Source organism: Lontra canadensis, unplaced genomic scaffold (genome assembly GCF_010015895.1).
Source record: "Lontra canadensis isolate GAN:19392208 unplaced genomic scaffold, GSC_riverotter_1.0 scaffold173, whole genome shotgun sequence".
In the NCBI taxonomy this organism is placed as follows: Eukaryota; Metazoa; Chordata; class Mammalia; order Carnivora; family Mustelidae; genus Lontra; species Lontra canadensis.
The window spans coordinates 1266491-1293311 of NW_022631167.1; the positions used below are offsets into that span (position 1 = coordinate 1266491).

General features: G+C 48.7%; 1 protein-coding gene across 1 annotated transcript in view; it reads right to left on the minus strand.

Moving 5' to 3' along the window:
* Nucleotides 1-333: 333 nt before the first annotated feature.
* The window catches only part of POMT2 (protein O-mannosyltransferase 2), a 43990-nt gene continuing 17502 nt past the window's right edge, over nt 334-26821 (minus strand). The window contains exons 6-21 of the mRNA XM_032846257.1: nt 25502-25661; nt 24072-24178; nt 23118-23200; nt 20527-20636; nt 16136-16202; nt 13790-13859; nt 11414-11492; nt 10128-10279; nt 9587-9678; nt 8456-8532; nt 5515-5586; nt 5153-5212; nt 4952-5057; nt 3917-4057; nt 3645-3759; nt 334-2830 (exon numbers count right to left, since the gene is read on the minus strand). Of these exons, the coding sequence (XP_032702148.1) occupies nt 2725-2830; nt 3645-3759; nt 3917-4057; nt 4952-5057; nt 5153-5212; nt 5515-5586; nt 8456-8532; nt 9587-9678; nt 10128-10279; nt 11414-11492; nt 13790-13859; nt 16136-16202; nt 20527-20636; nt 23118-23200; nt 24072-24178; nt 25502-25661 (1597 nt within the window). The 3' untranslated portion in view covers nt 334-2724. The remainder of the gene's footprint in view (nt 2831-3644; nt 3760-3916; nt 4058-4951; nt 5058-5152; nt 5213-5514; nt 5587-8455; nt 8533-9586; nt 9679-10127; nt 10280-11413; nt 11493-13789; nt 13860-16135; nt 16203-20526; nt 20637-23117; nt 23201-24071; nt 24179-25501; nt 25662-26821) is intronic.

The following is a 26821-nucleotide window of genomic DNA, read 5'->3' on the forward strand; positions in this document are numbered from 1 at the left end:
AATGCTGGGCCACACGGCTGCCTCAGGAGTGGACAACTGTTCCTCTCTCGTGCTCCTTGCCCCACTGCATGGCGAGTTATAAGAGAAAAAGTAAGGTCCAGCTTCCTACTTATTTTGGAATAAGTTAAAATAAATTAAAAGAACAACCAACATTACTCAAGCAACCTTGTAGGTGGGAGGGCCCAAATGTCCCCTGGGGTAACGAGGCTCACCTGCCCAGCCAGGGCCTCGGACACAGACACAGTGGAATGGTTCCTGCACTCAAAACATTCCTGTCTTCTCTCTGGGAACCCAAAGGAAAGTCAGATTCAATTAAGGACAAGAAGAACACGATGGCATTCAAAATAAGAACTATTTATTACAAAAGTAAATGGCCTCTGATTATCCGTGGAAACTTTTTAAAAAATATATAAAATTGTGGCTCAAAAAGCTGGAGTTTGCGCTAACAAACATCTTCTTCCTCCACCAGCAAGTCTGTAGGGCACGTCACATTTCCATGAATTCCTGGGCCCCAGAGCCCACATTCAGAGCCCCACCTTGATCGCCCGTCCCCAGTGTCTGCCACCAACCGAACCTGAGCACGGAAGCTGCATCAGCCCATACGGCCTTGTCCACAGAGAATGTCTGCCGGTCTGGGCTAAGAGGAAGAGGAGGGAGTAAGCCAACAATTCTTCTCTCATCCTTGGAAAGCAGTAGAAGAGACAGAAGAGCCCCTTGTCCCCAGTGTGGCCAAACTAGGAGGCAGCCATGGGCAGGAAGCTTTCTCCTTCCTCACCCTCACTCAGAGTGGCTGTCTCTCTGGTTCCTCGGAGTTCCTCCCTTCCAGCCAGCTCCTAGTAGGAAATAAGAAGGTACAAGGGGACCTCAGTCCCCTCCCAGTTGTCGTGGGGCCACGGTTCTTGGCTGAGGGGCAAGGACAGACTCCTACTTTCTCCCTCCAGGAGAACCCACCCGGATGGCTGCCCCGCCCAGCTCAGGAGACACCAACTCCACCCATGGGAGGAGAGACAGTGGTGCGATGCGGTGGAAGGGGTGAGCAGAGGTTCTTCATCCCTGCTTTCCTCCCCTTCCAGAAACACAATTAAGCCCACAGCCCAGACTCAGCACACAGGCAGCACTTCCTGCCAGGGGAAGTCCAAAGGGCTGCAGCCCTGGGAGAGGGAGGTCATCACACCCCAGATCTAATTAACAAACCTGCCTTGCTTTTGACATTGCTGCATTTCCTCTATTAACATTAATGATGGCTGGTCAGAATGGCTAAGGATGGCCAGAAGCATCCCTCCCCATGCCCAGTAGGTAGCACAGCCTGTCCCTGGGCCCAATTTCCAGTCTCCGTGGCAACCGCCTCTGGAAGATGCTCTAAAGAGCTCTGACCCTGTCAGAATCGGTGGGGGTACAGAGGAGGGAGGATGAAGTGTGGCAGAGCCTCATCATTAAACTGGGAAGCATAACAGTCCTCTGAGACAAAATACTCTGTCATGCACCGGCGGGAGGGAGGTGGCTGAAGCACGGGCCTGGGCCTGGTGCGGTTCTGACCCAAGGGCTTTCTTAATCTCTTCCATTTGGGGAGGAAGTGGAAGGAACAGCTCTGAGCTTCTTGCTTGGGCTTTTAAGTGGTAGAAAGTAGAAGCTTTGCTGCATTTCTAGGTGCTCTGGGTTTTTGGGAGAAAGAGATCGGTGAAACGGTGACAGAGAGAGGGAAATGAAATGTATCCAGGGCAGCAGGGAAGACTAGAGAAGTGGGGAACATCTCATGAGTGACAGGAGCAGCAACCCAGAAGGGCTGGGGCAGCCCACTGGGACCCCAGCGTGGCACCAAAGATCCCCGCCCTGCTGCCCACCAGCCTCGGCTGCTAAGGGGCCCCAGAGGTTCTCCCAACCATGGGGAGAATGCATCTGCGCCACCTCGTGGCCAGGCTGGATGCGGAGGGAGAAGGACGGACAGCAGGAACCACCTCCGGCACACAGGGCCTGGGAACACGGAGCGGCCAAGGATAGGACACCATTCCTCCCACCAGTCATCCAGAGCCTGGTCCGCTGTGCACACTGCAGGCAGGAAGTGCAGGCACCTGCTGCCCCAGGGACTTGCTGGCAGTTCCCCCTGGGAAGCAGCTGGGAGGCCGGCCCTCCAGCTCAGGGGTGCTCAGTTCTGTTTGTTTGTGGGGAGAAGGCAGCACGGCTTTGACAGCCCCATCTCTCTGTCCTTGGTGATATCCCAAAGTGGGCCCAGTGAGCTCAACCTTCTTGGAGGTCAGAGAATTTTTGGTGGCTCTTTTTTTCAAACTAAATCCAGTGTGAAAGAAATACCAGAAAATACTACTATAGCCCCGGACTATTTCTTACAGTTTATGACACTCAGCTGTCCACAGTCACGGTCCGTATTCCACAGGTATATGGACAAATGAACCCTCCCACTCCCACACACTCACCCCCACTCTCTCACACACTCATCCTTCCGTATGTTGCACACTCGGGGAATCGGGCCTGAGAGATGGCCTCTGTTGCTGAGCCACTCCCAGCAGCGGGATCTCTGTAGACAACGCTGCGGCTCTCCCTAGTGTTGGGTTAAATTCCAGGTATGCTCCCAGAGCTTGATCCTGGCAGGCAGCAGAATTCCTCAGGCTCCTCGGGCGGCTTTGCCCACAGCTGGGAGGGTCCAGGGACTGGCTGCACAGCTGGCGGTCCCCAGAAAGTTCCTGGACTCAGGCTGGAGTAGCAGTAGCCTCAGAAGTCCCATGATTCAAGCCATCTTAGTCCTGCCATGGGACTTCGGGGGTCCTGGGCTAGGGGACCGACCATCCCGTAAGCCAGAGGGTGGAAGAGGTAGAAGCTGTGAGAGAGAATCCAGAGGGAGGCCATTGGTACCCGGTGTCCTGGGAGAGGCAAGGGCCCCACGGATCTTTGAAATTCCGCAGCCCCTGATGGAGCTTATCAGCTCTTCTCCACCTCCAGGACCTACTCCTCATCACCATGTCTGAGTTCAACATGTAGGCACACCGTAGTCCGAGGGCTTAGCAGATGCTGGCTTCATGACAAAGAAGGAAAGGCTCCTTCCAGGAGGCCCAGGGGAGAGACCAGTCCCAGGGTCTGGTTGGGTCTGGCCATGGCTGTTTGGCTCAGAGTACTTGTTAAAATGTGCATGTGCCCTCAGATCACAGGCCCACCATTTCCTGTTCACACTTTAACGCTGCCTCCCAGGCCCCTTAAGGCCAGTGACTCTCACAGGGGATCTGAGACTGGCCCAGAGCTGGGGCAGTGGGGCCAGGCAACACCCTCCTGGCAGTTATTCTGAGCTACGCCCCACACCCTTCCCTCACCCTCTGCCTCACCCACCCCCGCCAGGGCTGTCGGGTGGGAAGCCGAGGCGACTAAAGAAAGGCAGCTGGGATGGTACAAAAGCTGGGGCCCACTGGCAAAAAGAAAGAACACACAGCCCCAACTTTCTCCTATCTGGCTCCACATTGGGGTCACCTGGGGAGCCCTGAAAACTGGCTCAATTGAATCAGAGTCTCCAGAGATGGGGCCCTGGCACCACCCTACTTTAAGAGCACCCCAGAGGACTCTAAAATGCACCAAAGGCAGAGGCATCAGAGTTGTAGGCAGGGAACAGGGGGGCAGCAATACAAGGGGTAGGGGTTACTCACCTGTAGGCAGTTCCCAGAAGCAGGCTCAGGAGTCCTGCCGCATACATGCCCCTGGCCAAGAAAGGGGAGGCCAGACTCCAGGCGCAGAGCTGCAGGACAGTATCCCACAGAATCCCTGGGAGAAAGAAGAGAGCCAGGCCTAGCCCCAGGCTGTCAGAGGATGGCTTCCCGGGAAGCAGCACAGAGCAGCCATCTAGGTCAGGAAGCAGGGAGACTCCCCCTCGGTGCTGCTCCCCCCCCTCCTCCCCCAAGGCCAGGTAGGCGGTGCTGACCTGTCAACATGCTGGAGAAGAGCATGGCTGGGAAGTAGTGGTGGAAGTAGAGGATCCGGCCCATCAGGAAGAATGGGAAGTAATGGAGCATCCAGCCGAGCAGGAGCTGACCGCCTCCTTGCAGCAGGACCTGGGACAGCCCTGGACCCCAAGCAGCACAGCGTGGTCAGCAGCCAGGGAGGAGGCAGAGACCCCTGCTCTCGTCCAGCTCTGCCCCTTCCTTGCAGGGGGACTGGACTTGGCCACGTGCCCTTACTGGGCCTGCCTCCCTCATCTGGAGCGCTAAGCAAGCTGCTAAGCGAGCCCACAGCAGCTGGGCGAGAGGAGCAGCTGGCCCTCGAGAGCCTCGCTCACCGCCTGCTTGGAGAGGCCTCAGCACCCATGCAGATGCCCCGAACGGCAGCGGGAGACAGCCCAGCCTCCAAAGCAGCCAAGATGCTGCACGGCCCACAGACAGCTGCCCCCAACCCACTGCTACCTCCCACATCTCCGCTGTTGACAGGTCTTTGCAGTGGCAGACAGGGCAGCGGTGAAGTCAGAGATGAGGATGCATGGGACAGAGGGGGTCTAGGGCCATGGCTGTTCACATGGGAGCTGCATAGGGTAAAAAGAGCCTGTGGGAACGTCTCAGGGGCTGTGGTCCCTACCCCGCTAGAGGACGGGGCCATGGAACAGACAGCAACAGAGAAGAAAAGGTGGGCAGCTCTATACAGAGCATAGAGGTTCGAAGTGAGGGCTCTAAAGTCAGACCACTTGGGCCTGAACCTTAGCTCTACACTTCCTAGTATATGTCCTGGGATAAGTCCTTTCTCTTTGTGCCTTTGCGTTCTAAGCCATAAAATGGCATTAAGAATGTTCTATTCTACAGGGCTGCTGAGAGGATGGAGTGTGTAACACAGTACTGGGTATTTGGTGACTGAGCTCTAAAAAGCAAAGAACAAGGGAAGCGGTGGGATAGTGAAGGAAGAATGGCCCGTCGGCAGAGCAGGCTCCGGCCAGGTGCTAGGTCAGGGGAGGAAGACCCCAGGGACCGACCTTCCACCTCCGCAGGCAGGTGTGCCCCTCTCTGCACAGCTACAGCAATGATGCTCCCCAAGAGGACGTAGAGGGCAATGCTCAACAGATTCAGCCACCAAACCACCTGCATGGGAAGGAGAATGGGTGGGTGAGAGGAGAGCCGCAGCCCCCCGCGGACCCAGGCTGAGGGCCCACGCAGGGAGCGTGCAGGGCACTCACCGGGTTGCCGAGCAGATACACGCGGAAGTCTGTGTCGTTGATCCCTGAGAAGCGCAGGCCCTGCGGAGCAGAAGACACCCTGCTGATCCCGGACCCGGTGCACCCTGCCCCACGTGCTCCGGCGGGAAGGAAGACCAGCTACCTTCCAGAGAAAGGGAACCTGGGCAGGAGGCTCAGGGTGTGCCGATTCTATGTGAGCTCTTTGGGAAGGCCAGCTCAGAATCAGGACAGAAAACAGAGCCCTGTCTTTGGCCACCTCATGCCAGGTAAGGCCTTGCCCAGTCGTCACCCCACCGTCACCAAGTCTCAAGGTCTCTTTTTTGGCTCCGTTTCCTGGGAGCAGCTCTAGCCTTGAGCCCTACCTGATAGTTGATAGGCCAGTGCCAGGGTTTGGATGTGAACTCATTGTCCTTGGGTTTGAGGCCATTGTTCCCCTGCAGGAAAATGGCAGAAAAGAAGTTAGTCAAGGCAGAGAGATCTAGAGAGCTGACAGAAATGTGGGGAATGGGCATCTCTGACAGATAGCCAGCTGTCAAGGGAAACCTCCCCTGTCTCCCTCCCTTGCAGGGGAAGAATCTGGTGCTTTCTCAGTCACTGTTCACCTGCTTACGACTGCCTTACTTCTGCCAACACACAAGCTTCCACTGCCACCAAACACAGCCCATTCAGACCCACTATACTTGAGAGAAAAAAGAAGGACTTGTTTCCTGTGAGCACAAAACATATATCCATCTTCCGGACCAAGCAGAAGGTGTCTAGAGGGCTAGTGCGAGATACAAAATCAGGCTGGCTTACTTGTTCCCTCTGGAGGCCAATTTCAAACACAAAACCAGACAGTCCGATGAGTTCCTGAACTTGGAAAAAGTTACTTTAGTCTAGTGTTTGTCAACTTTTTTTTTTTTCATTCTTGCCCCTCCTGGGGCTTTTTAGACATTTTTTTCCTAAATGCCTCCCATGACACTTTAATACCACAGCTATACTGTAAATGTGTTTACATACTGGATGACTACCTACGCTTCATACATTAGAAAGTTAAGGGTTTTTTTGCCCTCCGAGAATACGTTTTACTCTGGGAGTGATACTACCCCTGTTCAGAGTGAACACTTTAGCCTGAAGGACCCAGATCCGGCACCTTTAATCCAGCACCAAGACTGTCCAACAGCCTGTCTCTACATGCCACAATCAGGGTTTTTCCAAAACAAGAAGGAAAAGATCAGGACCCTGGATACTAAGCACCAGGCCCGGTGCCAGCCTCATTATCAGAACAAACTGAGAAGCCACTTCCTGAGAGCAGGAGTGAGGTGTTATGAGTTAGGTCAGGGTTTCTCCACGGAAGGACCTCAGAATGAAGAATGAATCATCCCGGGCCCCAGAGGAGCTGCTAAGGGAAATCCGTTCCTTCAAACCATTGCAGTTCCGTCCCAGACTCAAGGACTCCAGCCAGAGCTATCACCAGCCATGGAAAATCTATTCACTGTGTCAGCCTCAGAAATCCAGCTCCTTTACTAATCCAAGAAATGGAGGGAAGGAAAAGTCTACAACCATCACAGGCCCATGCATTTATACATCCTTCTCTATGCTTAAAATCTAGAGCGGGCTCATCCCAGCTGACCTTAGCAGGCAAGGCAGCCTTCTCTGCACGGAACTCAGACCCTCCACTTAGCAGGCAGAAAAGCCCTTTCCTGTGTGGTTTCTCTCATCTGGACTATTTTGATCACCCTCCCCACCCTGACTCTATATTGGTTGAATAAGAAAGTTCCCTGGTGCCCCTTTATTCTTTGGCTCTACCTCTTAGATAATGAAAGAAGAAACGAGACTATTTAGACTTCGTCTTAAAATTCTACCCAGACACAGAATGATATTTTGGCTGACAGGTACGTATTCAAAAGAGCTATGTCATCCGGCCACAGTGACAGCTACAAGCAGGGAGTCAGAGAAGAAGTGACCCAGAGATCACTTAATGTCAAGTCATCACCTCCCAATGTGCAGAAATGACAAAATTTGAATTCTTTGATCGAATCTGGTGAAGTAAGTCAACTGTATTTACTGAGGACTGCTTACATAATCACTTCCAGGAAAGTCCACTTGACAGCGGCTCAGCAGGGGACAAACAACAAGCACTACACCTCTCTGTGCCCCCGTGGGTGCAGTGATCATCACATACCTGGCTTAAGATACAGCGATTCCTACACACCGTTGCAGCAGGACGCTGGCTTTCCATAAACCAGAGCAAAGGTGTCCCCACACATCAGCACTGCAGCAGGCTTTCTCTACTGCCCAGGGGTAAAGTGAGCTACTGTGTAGAACTTTCTCAACTTAAGCATCTCCTCTCTCAATTGTTCTTACACCTTTCAGGCTAGGACTGCTGTCACACACTCATGATGGGGAGTACCAACAATGAGTCTTACGAAACCTGCGATAGACTGAACCATGCCCCCTAAGAGTTCCCCGTGTCTGGGAACATGAGTGGGCTCGTGGTGAGCACTTTATTTATTTATTTTTAAAAAAGATTTACTTATTTATTTGACTGAGAGAGATCACAAGTAGAGAGGCAGGCAGAGAGAGAGAGAGAGAGAGGGAAGCAGGCTCCCTGCTGAGCAGAGAGCCCAATGCGGGACTCAATCCCAGGACCCTGAGATCATGACCTGAGCCGAAGGCAGTGGCTTAACCCACTGAGCCACCCAGGCGCCCCATGTGGTGGGCACTTTATACTGCAGATCAACAACATGCTCAGATCAGTATTCATGCTAATTCATTCTAATCTCCTATGATGGAAGGAGCTATCAATATCTCAAGATCTTCAACCAAGAGCACTCTGGTTTTCGGGGGCTCTGCCGTTTGAACAGATTGGAGGATCACTTAGAAGCAGCAGGGGTGGCGGTAACCAGCGCGGACTCTGAAAGCTGCCGGCCTGGCTCTGAAACCTGGATCCACCTCTTCCGTTTAGTTCTGTGACCCTGGACAAGTTCTTTAACCAATCTGTGTCTCGATTCCCTCATCTGTAAAGTGGGGACAATCAGCCCGTATGACTGTGGTAACTGCTGAATAAGTTGGTGCGGCACTGTGCTTAAAGCTACGTAAGTGTGCACTGGAGTCTGTCGCCGTCACCGTCATCATCATCACTGTCATCATTCTGCGATAAGGGAAATGCCTTCAAAGACCGAGTAAAGCCGAAGCAAAGACCCTTTCAAAGTCCCCCACCAGGGGACAGTGGATCTACACCATGGCTCCTGATCTGTGATGCAAATTTGTGGATGGTCGGAGCTCATAGAGAAGCCTTCAAATGAGAGGGGCCCACAGTACCCGGATCATCACCATGTGGGACTCCAGCAAGATCTCGGGAAAAGTGGGCTGCAGCACGTCCAGGCTGATGTTTGGCACTAGACAAAGAAAGGACAGAGAAGAAACCTCGGTTACAAGCACGTTCTCACAGCTGTCTGTGTTCCAACGCCGTACCTGGAGTCCGAGTATAGCTTTCCTGATGCGCTGGCTAATGAGTACGTTAGAGTGTTGAGGAGATAGAAGAAAGCTTGGCCCAATTCCTGATCATCCCTTCAGCTTATGCGAAGCCCTCATGAGGCACTTGGAGAAACACAAATGCGACAAGGCCCATCCCCAGTGCCGCCATTGCTCTCGGCACTATCACCCTTCATTATGGTACAGGCTCGAATGCTGGGCCGGTCTGTGAGGACAGGGACCAAGTCCACCTCATTCACCAGTGTATCCCAGGGGCCCCCAGGCTTCCCACTATACTCACTAAAGAGTTGTTTCATTAGTAAAGTAATTAGCTGGTTGGCTAAATTAGGTACTAAGGAGAATGAAATAGGAAGCACAGAGAGGGGAAATCAAGCAGAAGCTTAAGAGGGGTGGTTGAGGAGGACAAACGATGGATCCAAAGACTACTGAGTTGAAGATTACATTACTGTAGAAACATCACATTGGAGCTGGGAGTGCAGATATGGGGGCTCAGATCAAGGGCTGTGGCCACTGCTTTCTGTGAAAGTGTTGGCTGGCTGTGGCTCTCCACAGGGGTATCACCAGAAAGCACCAGCCTGCTCTAAGCCTTGAGGATGGGAGGAACCCAGGTGCAGGGGACAGAAAAGCCCAGAAGGAGACAAGATAAGTAGACCCGCATTGCAGGCAGCAAGGAAAAGCATCAGATCCAACAAGAAGCAGGGAAAATGGAACAAGGAAACTAGCTCTGGCCCACAGTGAGGTCACTGGTCAATTTAGGGGGAGTTTAAGGAGGATGGGAAGTTGACATGGATGGAAAGAAAAAGGAGCTACCTGTCAAGACACCTCATATGAAAAGATTAGGTTCAAAAAAGGTAGGAAATGACAACAATATGATATAGTGGCAGCAGAATCTATGAACAACGATTTTTTTAAGATAAGAGTTACTTATAAATGTTTCCAAGAAGTAATCTCACTCACATTTGGGATTGATATGGTCCTCCACATTCCAGATAGAGTTGAGGGTTTCCTTTAGGTATGGGGTGCAGGTAACCTCCAACTGTTCCCAGCCCCTGTGAAAAGCAGTCACAGAGGTCTCTCAGAAGACGTGACACTCACCAGAGAGTCGCGCTGTCAAATCTCTTACATTTATAGAACCTGCTCTATTCAACCCAGTGGCCATACTTTTTTCAACCTCATTCTTTTATATTCCATGACTGTCCTAGGAGGAGTCCAGCACAGGGTATTCCCACTTTAGAAAGGCCCAGAGCACTTAGAACGTCCTAGACAGATGAACAACTATTCTGTTCAACTCTCAGAACACATAAAACACCAAAGGAACTCTGGAGTTCTGTGCTCTGTAACACACGTGATGCCTTTTCTCCCTCCATCTACCACTAAAATACAAGAAAACGTGAGGTGAACATTGACAACTGAGAAATAGAAGTTTCTGGTATACTTCTTGTAGTGTGAAAAGGGAAGCATGAGCCTCAGTTGGGACATCAAAACCCCAGAGACTCACCACTTGGGCAAGACCTTTCCTGAGGAGCCCAGGACACAACCTGTGACCAGATGGATGAGGCGAATGCGACTTCTAAGAACTTTGATCCGGTTTCCAAATTTTCTGTTTACAACCTCAATCCGCCAGAAATCATTTGAGTCCCCTGTCCCATTCTGCCATGTCAATCAAGGAAAAAATACAAAGAAAGTTAAGATGACTTTAGAGAAGACATTTCAGGAAAGGGAGATGGCCCCCCTTCCGATGCCACCATGTTACAATGGTCAAAGACAAAATAGGCCTCAGTGGATGAGGCAGGAAGGGGAATGAGAGGGCCAGAGAAACACCCCAAGTGACGGACATTCCCCCAGTGCTCACCACCACAACTAAGAAAAGTAGTGTGACTCCTGCAGCCCACACTCCAATGCTTCACAGGACTACATTTAAATTCTAAACATATGTCTTTGCTCTTAAACCAAACTCATGACAGCACCTTGAGCCAACAGAAATAGATTTGGGCCATTTGTACCCATTACTTGGCCATCTGGACACTCACTCATCTAAGCCAGAAAGGTTTGGCCTGGAGATGGTATTCTGGAAATTAAGACATTTGTGTCTAATTCTCCTCAGGAGATGCCCACAAGAAAATGATAATTAGTGGCCCCAGTAGCATGGGGTAAGCAAGCAGAAGGGGGGTTGGGAAGGCCACCTCAAGGAACCCAGAATCTTTACTGACTCACTAAAGCCCCTGCAAGGGAACGTAAGACAGTCCTATGTCTAGCTGCCCTCTCCAGTGGTTTTGTTTCCAAATCACTCCCCAAGTACTCATTGAGCTTCTTTTTCTATTAACTGCATCACCCCACACTAGTAAAAAATCCAAAAGCACTGTGGTTAACATCTCCTGCAGAACAGGGAAGTAATCCTTAAAAGTAAAGTCAATGAGGATCTGGGATCTGGTAAAGAATAAACTTATATATTTACCTAGGATCATATTGTGGGTCCATGGCTTCTATGTCCACTGTGATTTAAAAAGGGACCCAAACAGTATTCATATGTGACATTTATTAAGTGTCAGAACAGAAAAATGGCATGGCTATTATGGGAGGGAAGAGATGGAGACAAACAGACTCACAGGCTGCTTTTCCCACAGCAAGCCTTGCCAAAAAGTTCCGAACGTTAATAGAGTCCCTGTGTAGCCCGTCATCCTTAGGAACATTCCAGAATTCCAGGGAGGATGTGTTCTGTGTCATGGCCGTGAGCCAGGCCCCGCAATTTTTTACAGCCTGATCACACTCCAGTTGCTCACTTACTATGCCATAGCCAGTGACCTGATAGTGCTTCCGGGTCAGGGGGGCCTCATGATAGTGACTGTGCAGGTTCCGAGAAGTCCTAGAAGTTGAGAGAGAGAAATGCCATTATCTTGGGGAAAAAAGACATGCAATGTCTCCTCTTTTACTAGGGATATTCAGAGTCATCTGTTAGTGCAAGAAAAATTAGAATCTGAGCTATGAAATCCAACAAATCAGGAATGTCTTGTCTATTTACTCACAAGAAACATCCAGAGAATCAGAGAATTGCCCAAACCATGAGGGACAGACGGTAGGAGCCCTGGACCCCGTGCCAAGAAAGGGGTTAACTTCTGTAGTAGGGGGATGACTTACCACATTTGGTGGTTCTGAAGCACTTAGCCTGCCTGACTCATGAGGCAGCTTTGGGGAGAAGAAATTAAGATTTGTAATCTACGCATGCCTGAGCCGGGTAAGCCTCCTCCCTCCCATTTACTCTTTCTGCCCTCATCACCAATTTTACAAAGTGGGGGTCAGAAGGGGAAGGGAGGAATTAATTTGGCTTTATTTACTTTGTTTTATAATACTTCTTACTTTTATCCACAATAAGAAATAAGTGTTCACTATAAAAATTCTGGAAATTTCCAAATTTCCAAAAATAAAACTCAACAATAAATGATAAATAACTTTCTGTTAATAAAACAAAATGAAACTAAGTAAGTAATAAATAATAAAAACTAAAAAGTAAAGGGCTGAGGCACCTGGGTGGCTCAGTGGGTTAAAGCCTCTGCCTGCGGCTCAGGTCGTGATCCCAGGGTCCTGGGATCAGCCCCGCATTGGGCTTTCTGCTCAGCAGGGAGCCTGCTTCCCCCTCTCTCTCTGCCTGCCTCTGTGCCTACTTGTGATCTCTGTCTGTCAAATAAATAAATAAAATCTTAAAAAAAAAAAAAAAGTAAAGATTTAAAGTAAATCTTAAAAAAAAAAAAGTAAAAGTAAAGGGCGCCTGGGAGGCTCAGTGGATTAAAGCCTCTGCCTTCAGCTCAGGTCATGATCCCAGAGTCCTGGGATTGAGCCCCGCATCAGGCTCTCTGCTCAGTGGGGAGCCTGCTTCCTCCTCTCTCTCTGCCTGACTCTCTGCCTACTTGTGAACTCTGTCAAATAAAAAAACAAAAACAAAACAAACAAACAAAAAAACTAAAAAGTATTCACAATCATAGTAGGAAAAAGGTTTTCTCTCTCTATATATACAGTGTGCATATCAATATATGTATACATACACACACACACACATGCATGCACACACACACACACACACACACACACACACAGCATAGCTTTTCTCTATATATAATCCCTGATTTTTAAAATACTCCATACTGGATGATCCTAGTATACAATACTTTGCAGAGCTGCTTCTGCTATCTATCATTCCTATTCGCTCTTGCACATGGTGCCCTATTTCCTTGTGTGCTTAGTTATTTTTTACTATGTACTATTCATCATCACTGAAAAACTATTTATGGGAATGGAGGGCAATCTCTTTCCCAAAAGAGGATTTACATCTGCTTTTAGCCAGGCACCTAGGAAACATTACCAGTCTAGGATTATATTCATTGCAATTCATGGCCTAAAGATTTTCAGACCATCCAGATGAAATTAATTTGGCCCACAAATCCATGTGAGGATCAACTGGTAGAAACAACTTTTCAGGAACCAGAAATAGCCCCTCCTCAACCCCTGCTCCCCCAGCTCTAGCCCTTTGTGGTTTCAAGTTTGGGGGAAGGATCACTTAATACATTTACCACTTTGGGTGAGCCTACAGCTTTGAATTTACAACTCTTTCTCTCAAGGGGCAGTCAAAACCAAAGATTGAAACTCAAGATTACAGGATCAAGGCAGAGGTGGCTGCAGCATCCCACTCATTTCTCTGGAATCCCCATACCTCACTTCCACTTAGATTTTGGCCTGGTAACTCCCTATTGCCTTGTCAGCTCTTTGATGCTTTAGGATGTTTTCTTGTTATTCCAGCATTTTTAGTCATTTTCAGTGAGAACGTTGCTTAAACAAACCAGCTTGCCATATTCTCAGAAACAGACTTCTACATCTTCCTAAAGGTAGCCACTTGAGAAGAAGCATTGGGTAACTCAGATACTTTTTTCCCTCCCCTGGAAAAAGGGAAACTGAACGGTATCTTCAAAATTCAAAGCTCCCCAAGCCAAAACAGGCGGAAAAAATTGGCCTGCTAGACTTCATAAAATGCCTTTCCCATTCTAGCACAGCAGCCTTTTTTTGTTTACTAGAGCCTCATCCAAATCTGACTTCTGTTTCCTTCCAGCTTAGAAGAACTCCTTACCTTTGGTCCCATACCACTCACTCATCCCAGACAGCCAATTTACTTACTCTTTGTGTTCTAGCCGAATGATGTCTCCATGTCTTACAAATTCCACTGGGAATGAAGGGTCCAGGGGATCTGCCAAGAAGAAACAAGCATTGATATCTGAAGTCATTCACTCATTAGGCTAGTATGAGTTGAGGGCCTACAAGGAAAGAGTTACAGTATAATATCAGAGATCCTAGAGGTGCAGAGTGCTGGGAGGATAAAGAGAAAGAGCCACTCACTGTCTCAAGGAAGGGTGTCTCAGAGATATGCTTGAAAAGGCTCTTTAAGGAGGGGAGAATTTTGTCAGGTCAACAAGTGGGGCCAGATGTATGAAAGAACAAAACACATTTGACCAATAGCAAACAGTTTCATATGAGTGGGTAGGTAGGGTGTGTGGGGGGAGAGGAATGGGAAAGACTGTGGGAATAGATGAGGATGTGAACAAGTAAGGCCACACGGTACAAGCCAGGCTAGGAAATGTGGTCTTTATCTGACAGGTCCCGAAGCCTCCATAGGAGGGTTTTTAAGCTGGGAAGTCAATAATAAGATTTTCCTTTTAGTAGTAAAAACATAGTCTCCCAAAAATTAATTCCATGTAAATGACCATATGCCTCGCTCTCCTCAGAGTCCAATGTTAAGCTCTGAAAATTTTGTCTGTTATTATCTTGTCTCTGACAACAAACTTGCTAAGTGTGAGGTAAAGAAAATGATGAGGTGACAAAAGAAAGGGACCACATCATCTAGATACCAAGTCAGATCAGGTCTAGCAAGGCAATGAAAAGAGAAAAGGAGCTAGCGGTAACCAGCAATACAAAAAAGATCCTTGCAAACTTCTTCCCAAACAGTGAGACACTAATCCTCAAGGTCAGGAGAGAGAAATGTGCCAGAACAAATCACTAGTTTTTAAGAGAATTAGAAAACTCAAGTGTAGGGATGCCCATTCCTACATGGACCCTAAGGTCTCCGAAAAAGATTAGTCAGCAAAGGCGACAAATCAAATAAGTCAATGGGAGGGAAGTTTCATTTTACAACGATGTGGTGGGAGGGGCATTTTTAGCCATCAAGAACACAAAGACCTAAATAAATAAAATCAAAATGAGAAAGGAGAAGGAACAACCAACACTACAGAAATACAATCAATCATAAGACAATATTATGAAAAGCTGTATGCCAACAAATTGGACAACCTAGAAGAAATGGATAAATTCCTAGAAATACATCAAAAAAGACCTTAATCTATATGGCTCCCACTTCCCTAAGTGCTTGCAGCTCTCTGCCTTCACACAGCCTTCGTTCCCTGGCGGAAATGCAACGACCTTAAGCTAGAAGCCACATCAAATAACAGATCAGAGATGTTCCAAAATTTGGTCAACGCCCACATAACTTTAGAAGTAAAGCAGTCTTGCCTCATAACCCCTCCTTGTGATAGGCCACTTACGTTTGTCCTTCTGGATGAAACAATCAATACTGTCACAAGACTGCAGCAATATGAGGTGGGAAAGGAACAAAAAGGGTGAATTTAGGTGAACAGCCACCTACTGCCACGCCAAAGCTCAGGAGCCACTGACTCCAGAAAGGTGGAGAGCCAGGCGGGGTTTACTGAGGAGTCACAGAGAAAGCCTGTGACACAGGACAATCAGCAGGGGCTCAGAGGTGAGCAGAAGATGCCCTCTGTTTTCTTCTCAGCTATAGATACAGAAAGCACAGCTGGCAGGTAGCTAGCTCCCTGACCAAAGAAAGATCTGGATATAGCCCACGTCATAAAGCCCCAAGAGCCCATTAAATGTGCTTCAGAGCAGCTTTGCCCCGGCCGCCCAGGGGGCAGGCCAGCAGGTATGGAGTGAGGACCCAAGCGCCAGGCTAGACAAGCCCAGCCACAGGCTCTGAGATCTACAACCGACCGGTCCAGTCCAGGGATGACCAGAGGGCAGCAGTACTCTAGCCAATCAAGACAACTTGAGCTGCACCATATGCTGGGGTCTGCAAGGCTTAGTGTGCTCTCATTAGAAATGAGAGTGGCCACCATGTGCCCTCAGCTGGGTCTACTCAACTAGCCCCCAGCAGCATGTCTAGGTAACCAGTCTAGACTAAGTCTGAGCCTTGGCCAGGCTCTCTGGCTTCAGCATGACAGCTATTAAGAGTGAGATCTTATCTGTCTTGCTCACTTCTTACCTCCTATGTTGACAACAGTGCTTAGAAGATAGTAGATGCTCAATAAAGTAGCTGTTGAAAGGATAACTGAGATCAGTAAAGGTACTGCCAAGGAAAGCTTAGGAATGCCCATCTCCGTACCATTTGAAGGCATGAGAATGTTAAAAATGGCTCAGAGTAAGCAGTAATGCAAGAAACATCAGTTCCTACATTACCTGCATTTGTGTTGTGTTTCTTGATAATCCACAGGTTGTTGTAGTCCTTGTGCAAATAGGTGGTGACCTGGGTTGGGGGGCAGGTGGGAGAGAGAATACCATCAACATTGGCGCAGCCACAGGACTATCAAGAGCAAACCAGCGTTGCTTAATCCTCTTTCAGAATCCCCAGCCACCAACCTGAGGGGCCACGCTGCCCAGGAGGGTTCCGAAGTAGCCCTAGTGAGATTCTCTCCTTCCATCTGCGTTTAGAAGTTTCTCCCTCAAGTGCCTTTTTGATCAGTCTCTCTGTATATTTCTGCATCTTATCTTTAAAGTTTTAGCCTCCTAGAGGAGGAACCATGATACATTGTGTAACATAGTCTCCAGCACACAAACAGGTTTTAGTGTATTTTTTAAATTTTGTATCTATCTATTTTAGAGAGAGATAGAGAGCATGAGCTGGGGGTGGGGCACAGGGAGAGGGAGGGAGAGAACGCTACGTTGGCTTCACACCCAGGCGTGCAGCTGGATGTGGGCTCAATCTCAGGACCCTGAGATCATGACCTGATCCAAAATCAGGAATCAGACACTTAACTGACTGAGCCACCCTGGTGCCCTAATTTAGTGCATTTTAAGAAGTAATTAAGAACATGCCTCAAATTTTCTAAATGAAAAATTCATGCTGTATTTTCTAGAATGTGATCAAATGAAACTAAATAGCTCCATATATATCTTGTCCTAGAAGCCTGAGGGTTTAGCCCGTAGCCATTTCATAGACACTGACTTTTTAAAAATTAAATGTGTGTGTGTGCGTGTGAACATTCACATCATGCTGTGATGAATCTAAGAGCAAAAATTTGGAAACAGAATAAATGTCCAGTGATAGGAGAAGAGCTAACATGATGAAACGTCTGCAGGACAGAACATTACACAGCCACAAAAAAATGTTTCTGAGCATTTTTTACCAGCATAGGAAAAGGTTTATAAAATGCTGATGCTGAAAGGGGCTGCCATTTATCACTAGGTACTGTTCTAAGCACTGGGCAAGTCTTCTATCTCTGCTAGGCACCATGGCCAGCCCCACCTTACTTACAAGGAAACTAAGGATGAGTTATTTGCTCAAACTCACCACGGCCTATGGAACCAAGCAGCTAACTCCAAAGCTCCCAGGATAGAGATTGTACACATAACAATTATGCCAATTATATAAACAGGAACACAAAATCCAGAAACAATAGAAATATATACAAAGTGGGTTTTATGTCTCCAATTGGAAAAACATTACTGATTTACTTGCACAGGAATTTGGAATCAGCATTTAGGGAAAAAATTATGTATGTATTATGGCTGCTTTGTTTCGGTGGCTTTTCCTTTCTCAGAAAAAAATCAGGAACGATGGTATTTAGAATATACAAGACACATGGGTGACTCAGCTGGTTAAGCATCAGACTCCTGATCTCAGCTCAGGTCTCGATCTCAGGGTCATGAGTTCAAGCCCCACACTGGAGCCCAGCTCCAAGCCCAGTGTGGAGCCAACTAAAAAAAAAAAAAAAGGGGGGGGAGTGTTTAGGCGGCTCAGTGGGCTGGGCCTCTGCCTTCAGCTCAGATCATAATCTCAGGGTCCTAGGATCGAGGCCGGCATGAGGCTCTCTGCTCAACAGGGAGCCTGCTTCCTCCTCTCTCTCTCTGCCTACTTGTGCTCTCTGTCAAATAAATTCTTAAAAAAAAAAAATACGAGAAACGAAAACATTTTGGCAGCCATAGAGAAATTAAATTCATACTCCTAAACAAAGGTACAGAGAGTCCAAGGCCTAGATTTGCTTAAAGGATCTTAAGATTTTATGTTGCTTGTGTGTATGTACTCTGTGTATTTTTTTAAACAAAACTTACTATTAAAACTATATAAGAAAAATTACTTCTTTATTACGAGTATAGTCCATGGCCTCTTTTTCCCATAGAAACATTTGTTTTTACAATGGATTGTTTTACAACACAAAGTCTCCTAGAAACACTCATATCCTATAACAACAGAATGTTGTACGCCAGACTATGTGGGTAAACATTGATCTTCTGCAATTAATGTAGCTTTCGATTTTGGGTTTTTTTGTTATTTTATTTTATAAATGTTATACTTTAAAAATATTTTAAAATGGAGACTTAGGGTTGTTGACAAGACACTAAACTCCAGCGCAGTGTGGACCACTAGAAGTGGTTTAGTCCAACTCCCCAGTTGGCAGATGAAGAAACTGGCTAAGAAAGGCTCAGTGTGATTCAGCTGGGACAGAACCAGACTCTTCCATGCCGTGGCCCCACATGCTCTCTCTACATCACTATCATGGCTTCACACCTCCACACATGACTGTGAGTGTATAACACTAGGACTAGCCTAACAAGGTCCTTCTCTCCCTTTGCACAGTGTAAACAACTCTGGCCACCACGTCTGTAACTTGAGCTTCTGCATGACAGCTGCAGCTCCCCACGGAAGGGCTAGCTGTGGTTTTCTGCCCTGGCTATCCACTAGCCTTTTCTGGAGAATTTCACAGCAAAACAGAAAGGCACAATGCATGGGCCCCCTCCTGGATCAGTGGAGTCAGAGCTTCTATTTGCACTGGAATGTTTTAAAAGCTCTCCAGTGGGTTCGAAAGTGCTAGAGACAACAGGGGAATCAAGAATGGGAAACTTGATACTAAAACCCAACACTCTGCGTCAACTTCCTGGTGAACTAGTAAATAAGGAAACAATAATAAAGATTTTTAGGAAGTAAAACTTTTTTGCCAAGTAAAAATACCGGTCATTTTGCCAGAAGAGAAGCATCACTCCAAGCCTGTCAGCACAACAGCCTCCCCTGCGGCCTGCACGCCTCCCCTCTCCCCGGCTCCCTACTCCTGAGACCTGGGGCCTCACCACTCCTCAGAAGCAGTCCCAGTTAGCAACGAGCACCCCTTTACTATCATTCAATGTGGCCTCTTTCTTAGCCCCCACCTTCTCTGAGGCCTTTGCAGCACCTGAACTGCTGACCACCAGTCCTCCTGGGATGCTGCCTGCCCTGGGCTCTCCTCCCAACCCCTGTTCACACCCTCCTTCTCAGCCTTGTCTACCAGCGCCCCTCAGAGCATCTCTACCACTGCCTAAGTGTTGCTGCCCCCCCAGGGCTCCTTCACTGCCTCTCCTGCCTCTGCACACCCTTCCTGAGCATCGCCACCCATCCCACTGTGTCACAGATACCCATATGCTACACACACAGATCTCCTTCCTGAGACAAACCCCAAAACTCAAATACACAAAACAAACTCTCTCATTTCCAGAGCTATTCTTCCTCCTCCATTTCTGACTATGGTGAAATACCATTACCACAGACACCTTCATCTCCAACCTACAGACCTAGATATAGCTATTCCCTGACAGCTGCCAGTGATGGGGCCCTGACACTGAGCTGTGAAGTGTTTCCTGAATCAATTCCCACCTCTTTTTTATGGTCTTTGCCTCTATTCACCATCCTCTGTCATGATTATTGCCTCCCAACTCATTTCTTGCCTTCAATCTGCCCCTCCTTTCAATCCATCACCCTCCTGCTGGAGGTTTTTTCCTAACCTAAAAATCTAATCACATTTTATCACGCCTTCACAAATCTCAACGCCTCACCAGTGTCCATAGAACAAAGTCAAATCTACTGTAACACGGAAGGCCTCTGCACAACTTGGCCTCCCCAACCTCTCCAACATCCTGCCTCTCCCTCTCAGGCACCGTCTGCCACAGCCACACCCAACACTCACAGACAGGGACATGGACACAGTGTGGCTCACTCGCTCAGGTAATACTCATGGCTAAGCCCCCAGGGTGAATGTCACATGTACTTCATACTTTTAATCTGCACAATGACCCCATGATGGAGAAAGGCACTCTTTATTTTCCCTAATTAAAAATGAAGATAATGAAGCAGAAAAAGGTCAAGTAACTTGTTTAAAGTCATACTCTGGTGCAACCAGGATTCAAACCCAGATAACGTAGTCTGGTTTCCAGGTCTGTGTTTACAACCACAACACTTGACCATCATCCATGTCAAGTGAGCCTTCCAAGAGCTAGCAAGAGACAAGAGGAACTGAATTCACAGTTCAATGTGAATAGGGTTAGCGCACAGGCTTACAAAGCATGCCAGGCAAACCCCTCATGCGAGAGGCATTTACCCCAGTAAGCAGTAGAGGTGGGTCATGGTAATCGGAGGTAACACTTGCTCTGAAGCCTAAAGAAGCTGGAGTTAGCCAGAGGAAAAGGATTAGGGCGCAAGAGGAAGACTGTTTCAAGCAGGGAAAATGGTGCAGGTAAAGGGTGGGGGCAAGAGAAGGGCGGGTTCCGTCCTGGCCAACAGTTTGGTGTTGCTACAGTACAGGAATTACAAAAGGCTCGCTGACCTGCTGCTGGCGGGCGCCAATGCCCTCAGGGTAGAGGTGCCTGTGGGAGTGGAGATAGCCGATGGCCATCCGCAGGTTCTTCACTGTGATCACGGAGCCATAGGCCAGATCTGGGAGGAAGGAAGAGAGTGGAGGGTGTGAGCTGGCATGGTGCTAGCGGTGGCCCCTGACTGGAAGGGACCTCTGAAGCCACAGGACTCACTAACCCTCTCACAGACCACACTGGGCCTAGCGCCGCCTAAAGTGAGACACACAGGTGCCTTCTCACTCCCATGGTATCAACGCAAGTAGGAGTTCACTACAGGGTCTCACTGGTGTCCTTACCTCCCTTTCCTCCTCAGAACTTCAGAAGAAGCTGGTATTAACAGGGGTATTATCAAGGCACTACTTGTAAAAGCAAAAGATTAGAAACAGCCCATCCTTCAAAGTCTATACATACATTGAACACAATAAAGGAAGAAGCATTTCAAGTCTTACCTAACATATTCTTCAAGATAGACATAATGTTATGATAGACTGTTAAGATAATTTTCACTTTTGCAAAGTCCTTTTGTGTCTTTTGAATCTAATACTATATAAAGTAGCTGTTCGATGGTGTTTGGGTTTGTTGGTTTTTTCAATTCAGAGTTTAAAAAAAAAAAGAAGAAACTAAGAAGATCCCTTCTGCCTGCCAGGCCCTGGGTAACTGAGAAGCCTCTTTTCCTCCTTACTGTCCCTCTTCTCAGTCCCCTGTAATCTGGCTGCCCTGGCATTCCCCAGTCCACTGAGACACATCTCGCTCCATCAGTGATAGACTACTCCGGTCCTCCTTTGTTCGTTCCTTTGGTCAGCAGATCGTATCAAATACAGACTGGATCCAAAGCTGGAGGGGTCCTGGCTATGGCCCTGGGAGAGCCCAGTCTTAGAGAAGATGGCGGCACACACCGATGAGCACAGGACAGTGGGCAAGTGCTCCAGCAAAGGAGTGACAGTGTGTGACACGGTGGGAGCCCAGAGCAGAGTAGGATGAATTCTCATGCAAAGAGTAAGAAGAGGCTGGCTTGATGGAAGAGGTCACAGTGAGCTAGGCCTTTGAAACAACAAGCAGGCATTTGCTAAACCCCACAGCTCCATTCTTCTACACTCTCACCCAGGCCAACATATGTAGCCCCGCACACTGCTGACCATCTTTGCTTCTGGAAATGCTCTGTTCCCCCTTCTCAACCCATGCTCCCTCAAGGACTGTCCTCTGCAGCATCCTTTCCTAACTCCCTCCCTCCTGCACTCCCAGTGACCTGGCTTCAGCCAGCCCAGATCTCATTCTCTTTCTATAGGTTTCTTACAGATCACAGCCACTGCCACGGTATCACTTCTCCTGTTAGCTGGCCAATTCCTCCTCTGAAAGCATCAGCCACAAGCCCATTAGCCCTGTTGCATGGGTTTCCCCAGGCATCTCAAAATCAGCCTCTCTACAGTGGAACCCAGTATCTGTCTTTCTAAATGAACTTTTTAACCTGCTTTCCCTATTTCTCATTCTGTACAGTCTTGGCACTGTGCAAAGCACTGGAAAGACTAGAAGATGTCATTATGCCTCCAAGAAACAATTACCTGGGCTCAAGTCCTCAGTGACATCTTTCCTTTTCTCTTTCCATGTCCAATCTCCCTTGTCCATGCCCATGGGCCCCACTCCTATGGCTGCTACCACGATGCCCAACTCAAGTCCCCAGAATAGCTTTCCAGAGGGGCTTTCTACCTCCAATCCTGTCCCCTCCCTAGCCATCCTATGTTTCGCATCAGTGTTGCCTCCCTACAGCACAGCCTTCCTGTCCTCCTTCACGCTCAAAGGCCTTTGCTGTGTCTCCACTGTCTATTTAATGAGTCAAATACCTCACCCAAACGTTTCAAACCCTTATAATCTGGGCCCAATCTATCCTTCCAGCTTATCTTCTACTACTTTTCTATGGATAATCTGTGCCTTACATTGTGCCCTGCTCATGGCCGTGATCATGCTGTCCCCTCTGCGCTGTATGCCCTCTCCTCCCTCTCTGTCCATTCAAATCTACCCATTCTTCCAGGGCCAGACTCCATGGCATCTCACTCTATGTACCTCTGATGCCCTCCAACCCCCTAGCAGAAGTGATCTCTTGCACCCTTCGATCCCTTATGTACTTAACACACACAGTTACCGGATTCTCCACTCTGGAGGGCAGGCCCTCTACAGCCGCCAGTGTGGCTAACGTGCTGAACTACAACCTGCGAATAAGTGGCTGGATGCGTGTCACAGAATGCGATGGTGGAAAGTGACCACCAGCACCAGGGCCTTGTGCTTTCACCAGATTCTTTCTGCTTGCCTTCCCACGGAGCTGACTTGGATGCTTCCACAGCCACAAGGGAGAAGTCACTCTGCACAGTCAAAGAGCTTGCTGCTCTAGGCTGCTCTTCCTGTGTCCCAAGTCACTCTTGAGTGCTCACCCCAGATCTAACTGGATGTTGTTGCTCCCAGTCTGCCATCTACAGCCTAAAATAACTCAGGCTATCATACTCGTCTTTTCTAATTCACCTACCCAGAAAGGCTTCTGCCCTTCTACCTTCATAAAGGCCGAGATACTCACGTTCGGGGATGGAAGCATTGTGAAGGTTGTTGCCTGAGAGCCGGGCCTGGAAGGCAGAACTGAAGAAGCCATCACCAGGACCGCTGTGGGAAAAGGAGCAGAAGACAGACGAGTTCCTAGAGAGGAATTCTAATTTCCTGGGAACCCTAGGAAGAGCCCTGTGCAACTAATCTAAAAAAAGAAGACAACCGGAGTGGCAGCATGGTATTATGGGACAGACACAGTGGCGGAGTTGGAGTAACAGGGGTCCAGATCTCAAATCAGCCACTTACTATCTGACTTTCAGCAGTAGCTAACTTTGTTTAGCCTCAATTCCTCATTCATACATTGGGGAAAAAAAAAAAGAAGAAGGGCGCCTGGGTGGCTCAGTGGGTTAAAGCCTCTGCCTTCGGCTCAGGTCATGATCTCAGGGTCCTGGGATCGAGTCCCACATCGGGCTCTCTGCTCAGCAAGGAGCCTGCTTCTCTCTCTCTCTCTCTCTCTCTCTGCCTGCCTCTCCATCTACTTGTGATCTCTCTGTCAAATAAATAAATAAAATCTTTAAAAGAAAAAAAAAAGAAGAAGAAGAACTCAAAAAGGATCATGATGAAGCAAGAGAATATGTACAAGATGCTGACATGGGGTCGCTACTTGGTAAATGGGAGCTACAGCCAGTGCTGCTGAGATTATCGCCCTCCTCCAACTGCACGCCTTATTCTGGCCCATCCCTGTTAAGCAGAGGGGCTCTGCTTAGGGATAAGGGGCAGTTTGGCTATTAGGTAGTTCTCCTCTTCTTTCTGGCTTTTCTGAGCCCTCTGGATACCCAAAAGATGGAACATAGAAGAAACAAACAGATAAAACCCACCAGGTCCCTCTAGCATCCCAACCACAGACCCAGCAAATCACAGAGCCCACCCGCAGGCTGAGAGGCAAGAGGAAAATGGGAAGCAAGAGGCTGGAAAGGCTCTGCTGTACCTTTTGTTCAGCACCATGAAGTGAACAGCGTAAGTGGCCGTGTAGAGAGTCAAGGGCAGCACTATGAGGCACAGGACACGAGCGGTCAGGTGTTTCCCCACAGTCACCTGCAAACACAGCCAGTGCAGGGTGCTGGGCACATGGGATTTTATCCTACTTTGTACCTTATATGTGTATTATATGTAACTTTTTATGTGTGAGTCAAAATCACAAAAAATTGAAAAACTAACAGCCAACCAGAAAAAAACGTGAAAACCCTAGCCTTTCTAGAACACCCCTCCCCACCCCGGCCCTGCAAGGGGGTGAACCTGGGCCAGCCCTCTGCTGCCTATGCAGGCCCTCACCCAGGACCCCAGACCTTCCCCGCATCTTCAGCCTCATCACTCATCAGTCCCCTCTACCTCCCAGTTCCGCTGAGCTCCCCGCATGGTCCCTACACTTCCTGCACTGTGCCAGCCCTATCCGTCACACACATAAGTGCTCCTGATCTATAGCTCAGGCCTCAGCTTCCCCCCAGAAACCTTCCTGGACCCTGTGACCCAGGCTCATGCCCTCCACTGTGCCCTCACAGCACTTTTTGTCTGGACTGTAATCACCCGTTCACTTATTTCTCTCTCTCCATTGTCTCTGGAGGGTAGGAATCCCTGTTTTCTTCATCCGCATATTCCACGTTTCAGACTTCAAGGTAGTCTGTCTGTATTTTCTGAGCTAATAAATGAACTTATCAAGGCTTTCGTGCAGAAGTGATGGTAAAGCGCTGTGGCAAAGTAGGTCTGGAGTCAGCCTCCTCTAAGCCTGAATCCTACATCTACCTTTATCACTTGCAGTCTTAGACGCACGATTACCTCTCTGGGTCTGGACTTCCTCATTTGTGAAGAGAAGGTAATAACGACCTACCTCACAGGACTGTTAGGAGAGGTAAATGAGACAGTGAGGGTGAAGCCCTTTGCCCAGTGCCTGGCATAGAATCAGCTCTTAGTTAATAATACTTTAATAAACTCTAAAGGCCCTTACTCGCCTCCAAATCTGGAGACCCTGGGTCAGAGAAAGAACATTGTGAGTTCATGAAGTCATCCTACCCATTTTACCCAAGATCCCAAGCAGCAAGTATCTGCCATATATTGGCATGAGCCCAGCTGGACAGACTCCCCTGGCTGGGTAGTTTGTAGAGCATTTAAAAAACATCACAGAAACAAATGCCAAAAGAAAATTCCAGGGATGTTGGTTCATCCTCTCCCTTTAAACCTCTCTAGCCTCTGAGCATGGCCTACTTCCTACTGTCAAGCTGCCTACAGACAACGGCCGGATCCAGCCCACCTCAGGCCCAGAATGCAGCCACTCTACCACCTGCAGGAGGCAGAGAAAGGCCACTGGCTCTGCTGCACAATACCAGGGAGCAAAGACATTTCCACAAGCACTTGGGTTCTCACCACTGAAAGACTGAGGTCTCCAAACAGGTGCCAAAGGTCTGAAATGGTGTTCCACCCCACTTGCAGGATGATAAAGAGGCCAACAAACTTGACCCCTAAAGCACCAGCCAGATTAATGCCAGTCAGGCTGAGCCAGAACCACCAGGGGGCAGAGAAGGGCCTGAAAACCAACAAGACACAGAGTTCAGTTTGGCAGCTGGAACCAAACTAAAAAAAAAAAAAAACAAAAACAAGAGCAGCAGTGCGGAAGGGCAGAGGTGTTATGACCCTGACAGGCTGGGCCTGCCCTCTTTCTAGAGGGCTCCTAACCTCAGGGGCCATGGCGTGGCTCCAAGGAGCATGGGGTCTATGAAACTCCCGAAACCGCAGGAAGCAGGGTGAGAGTAAGGAGGACGTTTTTCTGGCTGCGGCTCTAGCTTTCCTGGCTAAGTACAGGGCTCGAAGTAAGAAAAAGTCTTGTTCTTCAGTAGTGACCGATCAAGTGGGAGGAAAAGGCAAATCCAGCGAGGCCCACCGGATTCAGCCAGCCCTCTCCTGGGGTCACCTGCGGCCCTCGTGAAGTCACCAAGTACTGCTTACTATGTGTCAGGCGCACTTCACACATACAAACTAACAGTCACTACAACTCAGCGGAGGTGGGTCGTATGATGATCCGCTCCACCCAGAGGAGGAAACTGAGATACAGAGAGGCTCAGCAGTACAGCCAGCAAGTGGTACGGCGTGTCCTAACCCCAGCGGTCGGTTCCAAGGTTTGTTACCCTTCCAGCACCCAGCGCTCGGTGCTGCCACTTCCCACTAGCTGGCTGCCTCCTCTGCCAGAGTGACGGCTCCTTAACCACGAGACTTATGTCCCTCCGGCCCCTGGCACGTACCTGGCACATAGTAAGTATTCAAGAAGTGGCAGGTGGAGGCGGACGTGGTAGAAGGAGGTAATCACCCAAAGCCAGAGAGAGATGGTAGTCTCTGGATCTGGCTTTACTCGCATAATGTAATTTAATGAGCCTGGCCATGGAGAAACCACGCTGACTCCTAGAAAAGCCTAGGCCGAGCCGGCTCTTTTGGTTTGAATAGAATGAATGACCTACTCTCCTCTCTCAGAGGCAACAGGATGATCTGTAAAAGACCATTCTGGAAGAAGACCAGGCCCTCCAGAACAGCGTTAGAACTGACCAGGGCCTGCAGAGATCCTCTTGACTGGCATGGACTGCTTAAGCCAAGCTTTGCATACATTCTTCCTGTCAGTGGATCAGGAATGGATGCAACCATGGAGGAGGGCAGGGAGACAATAGCTCCCAGGCGGTTTCTGTCCTGGTTCCCTCC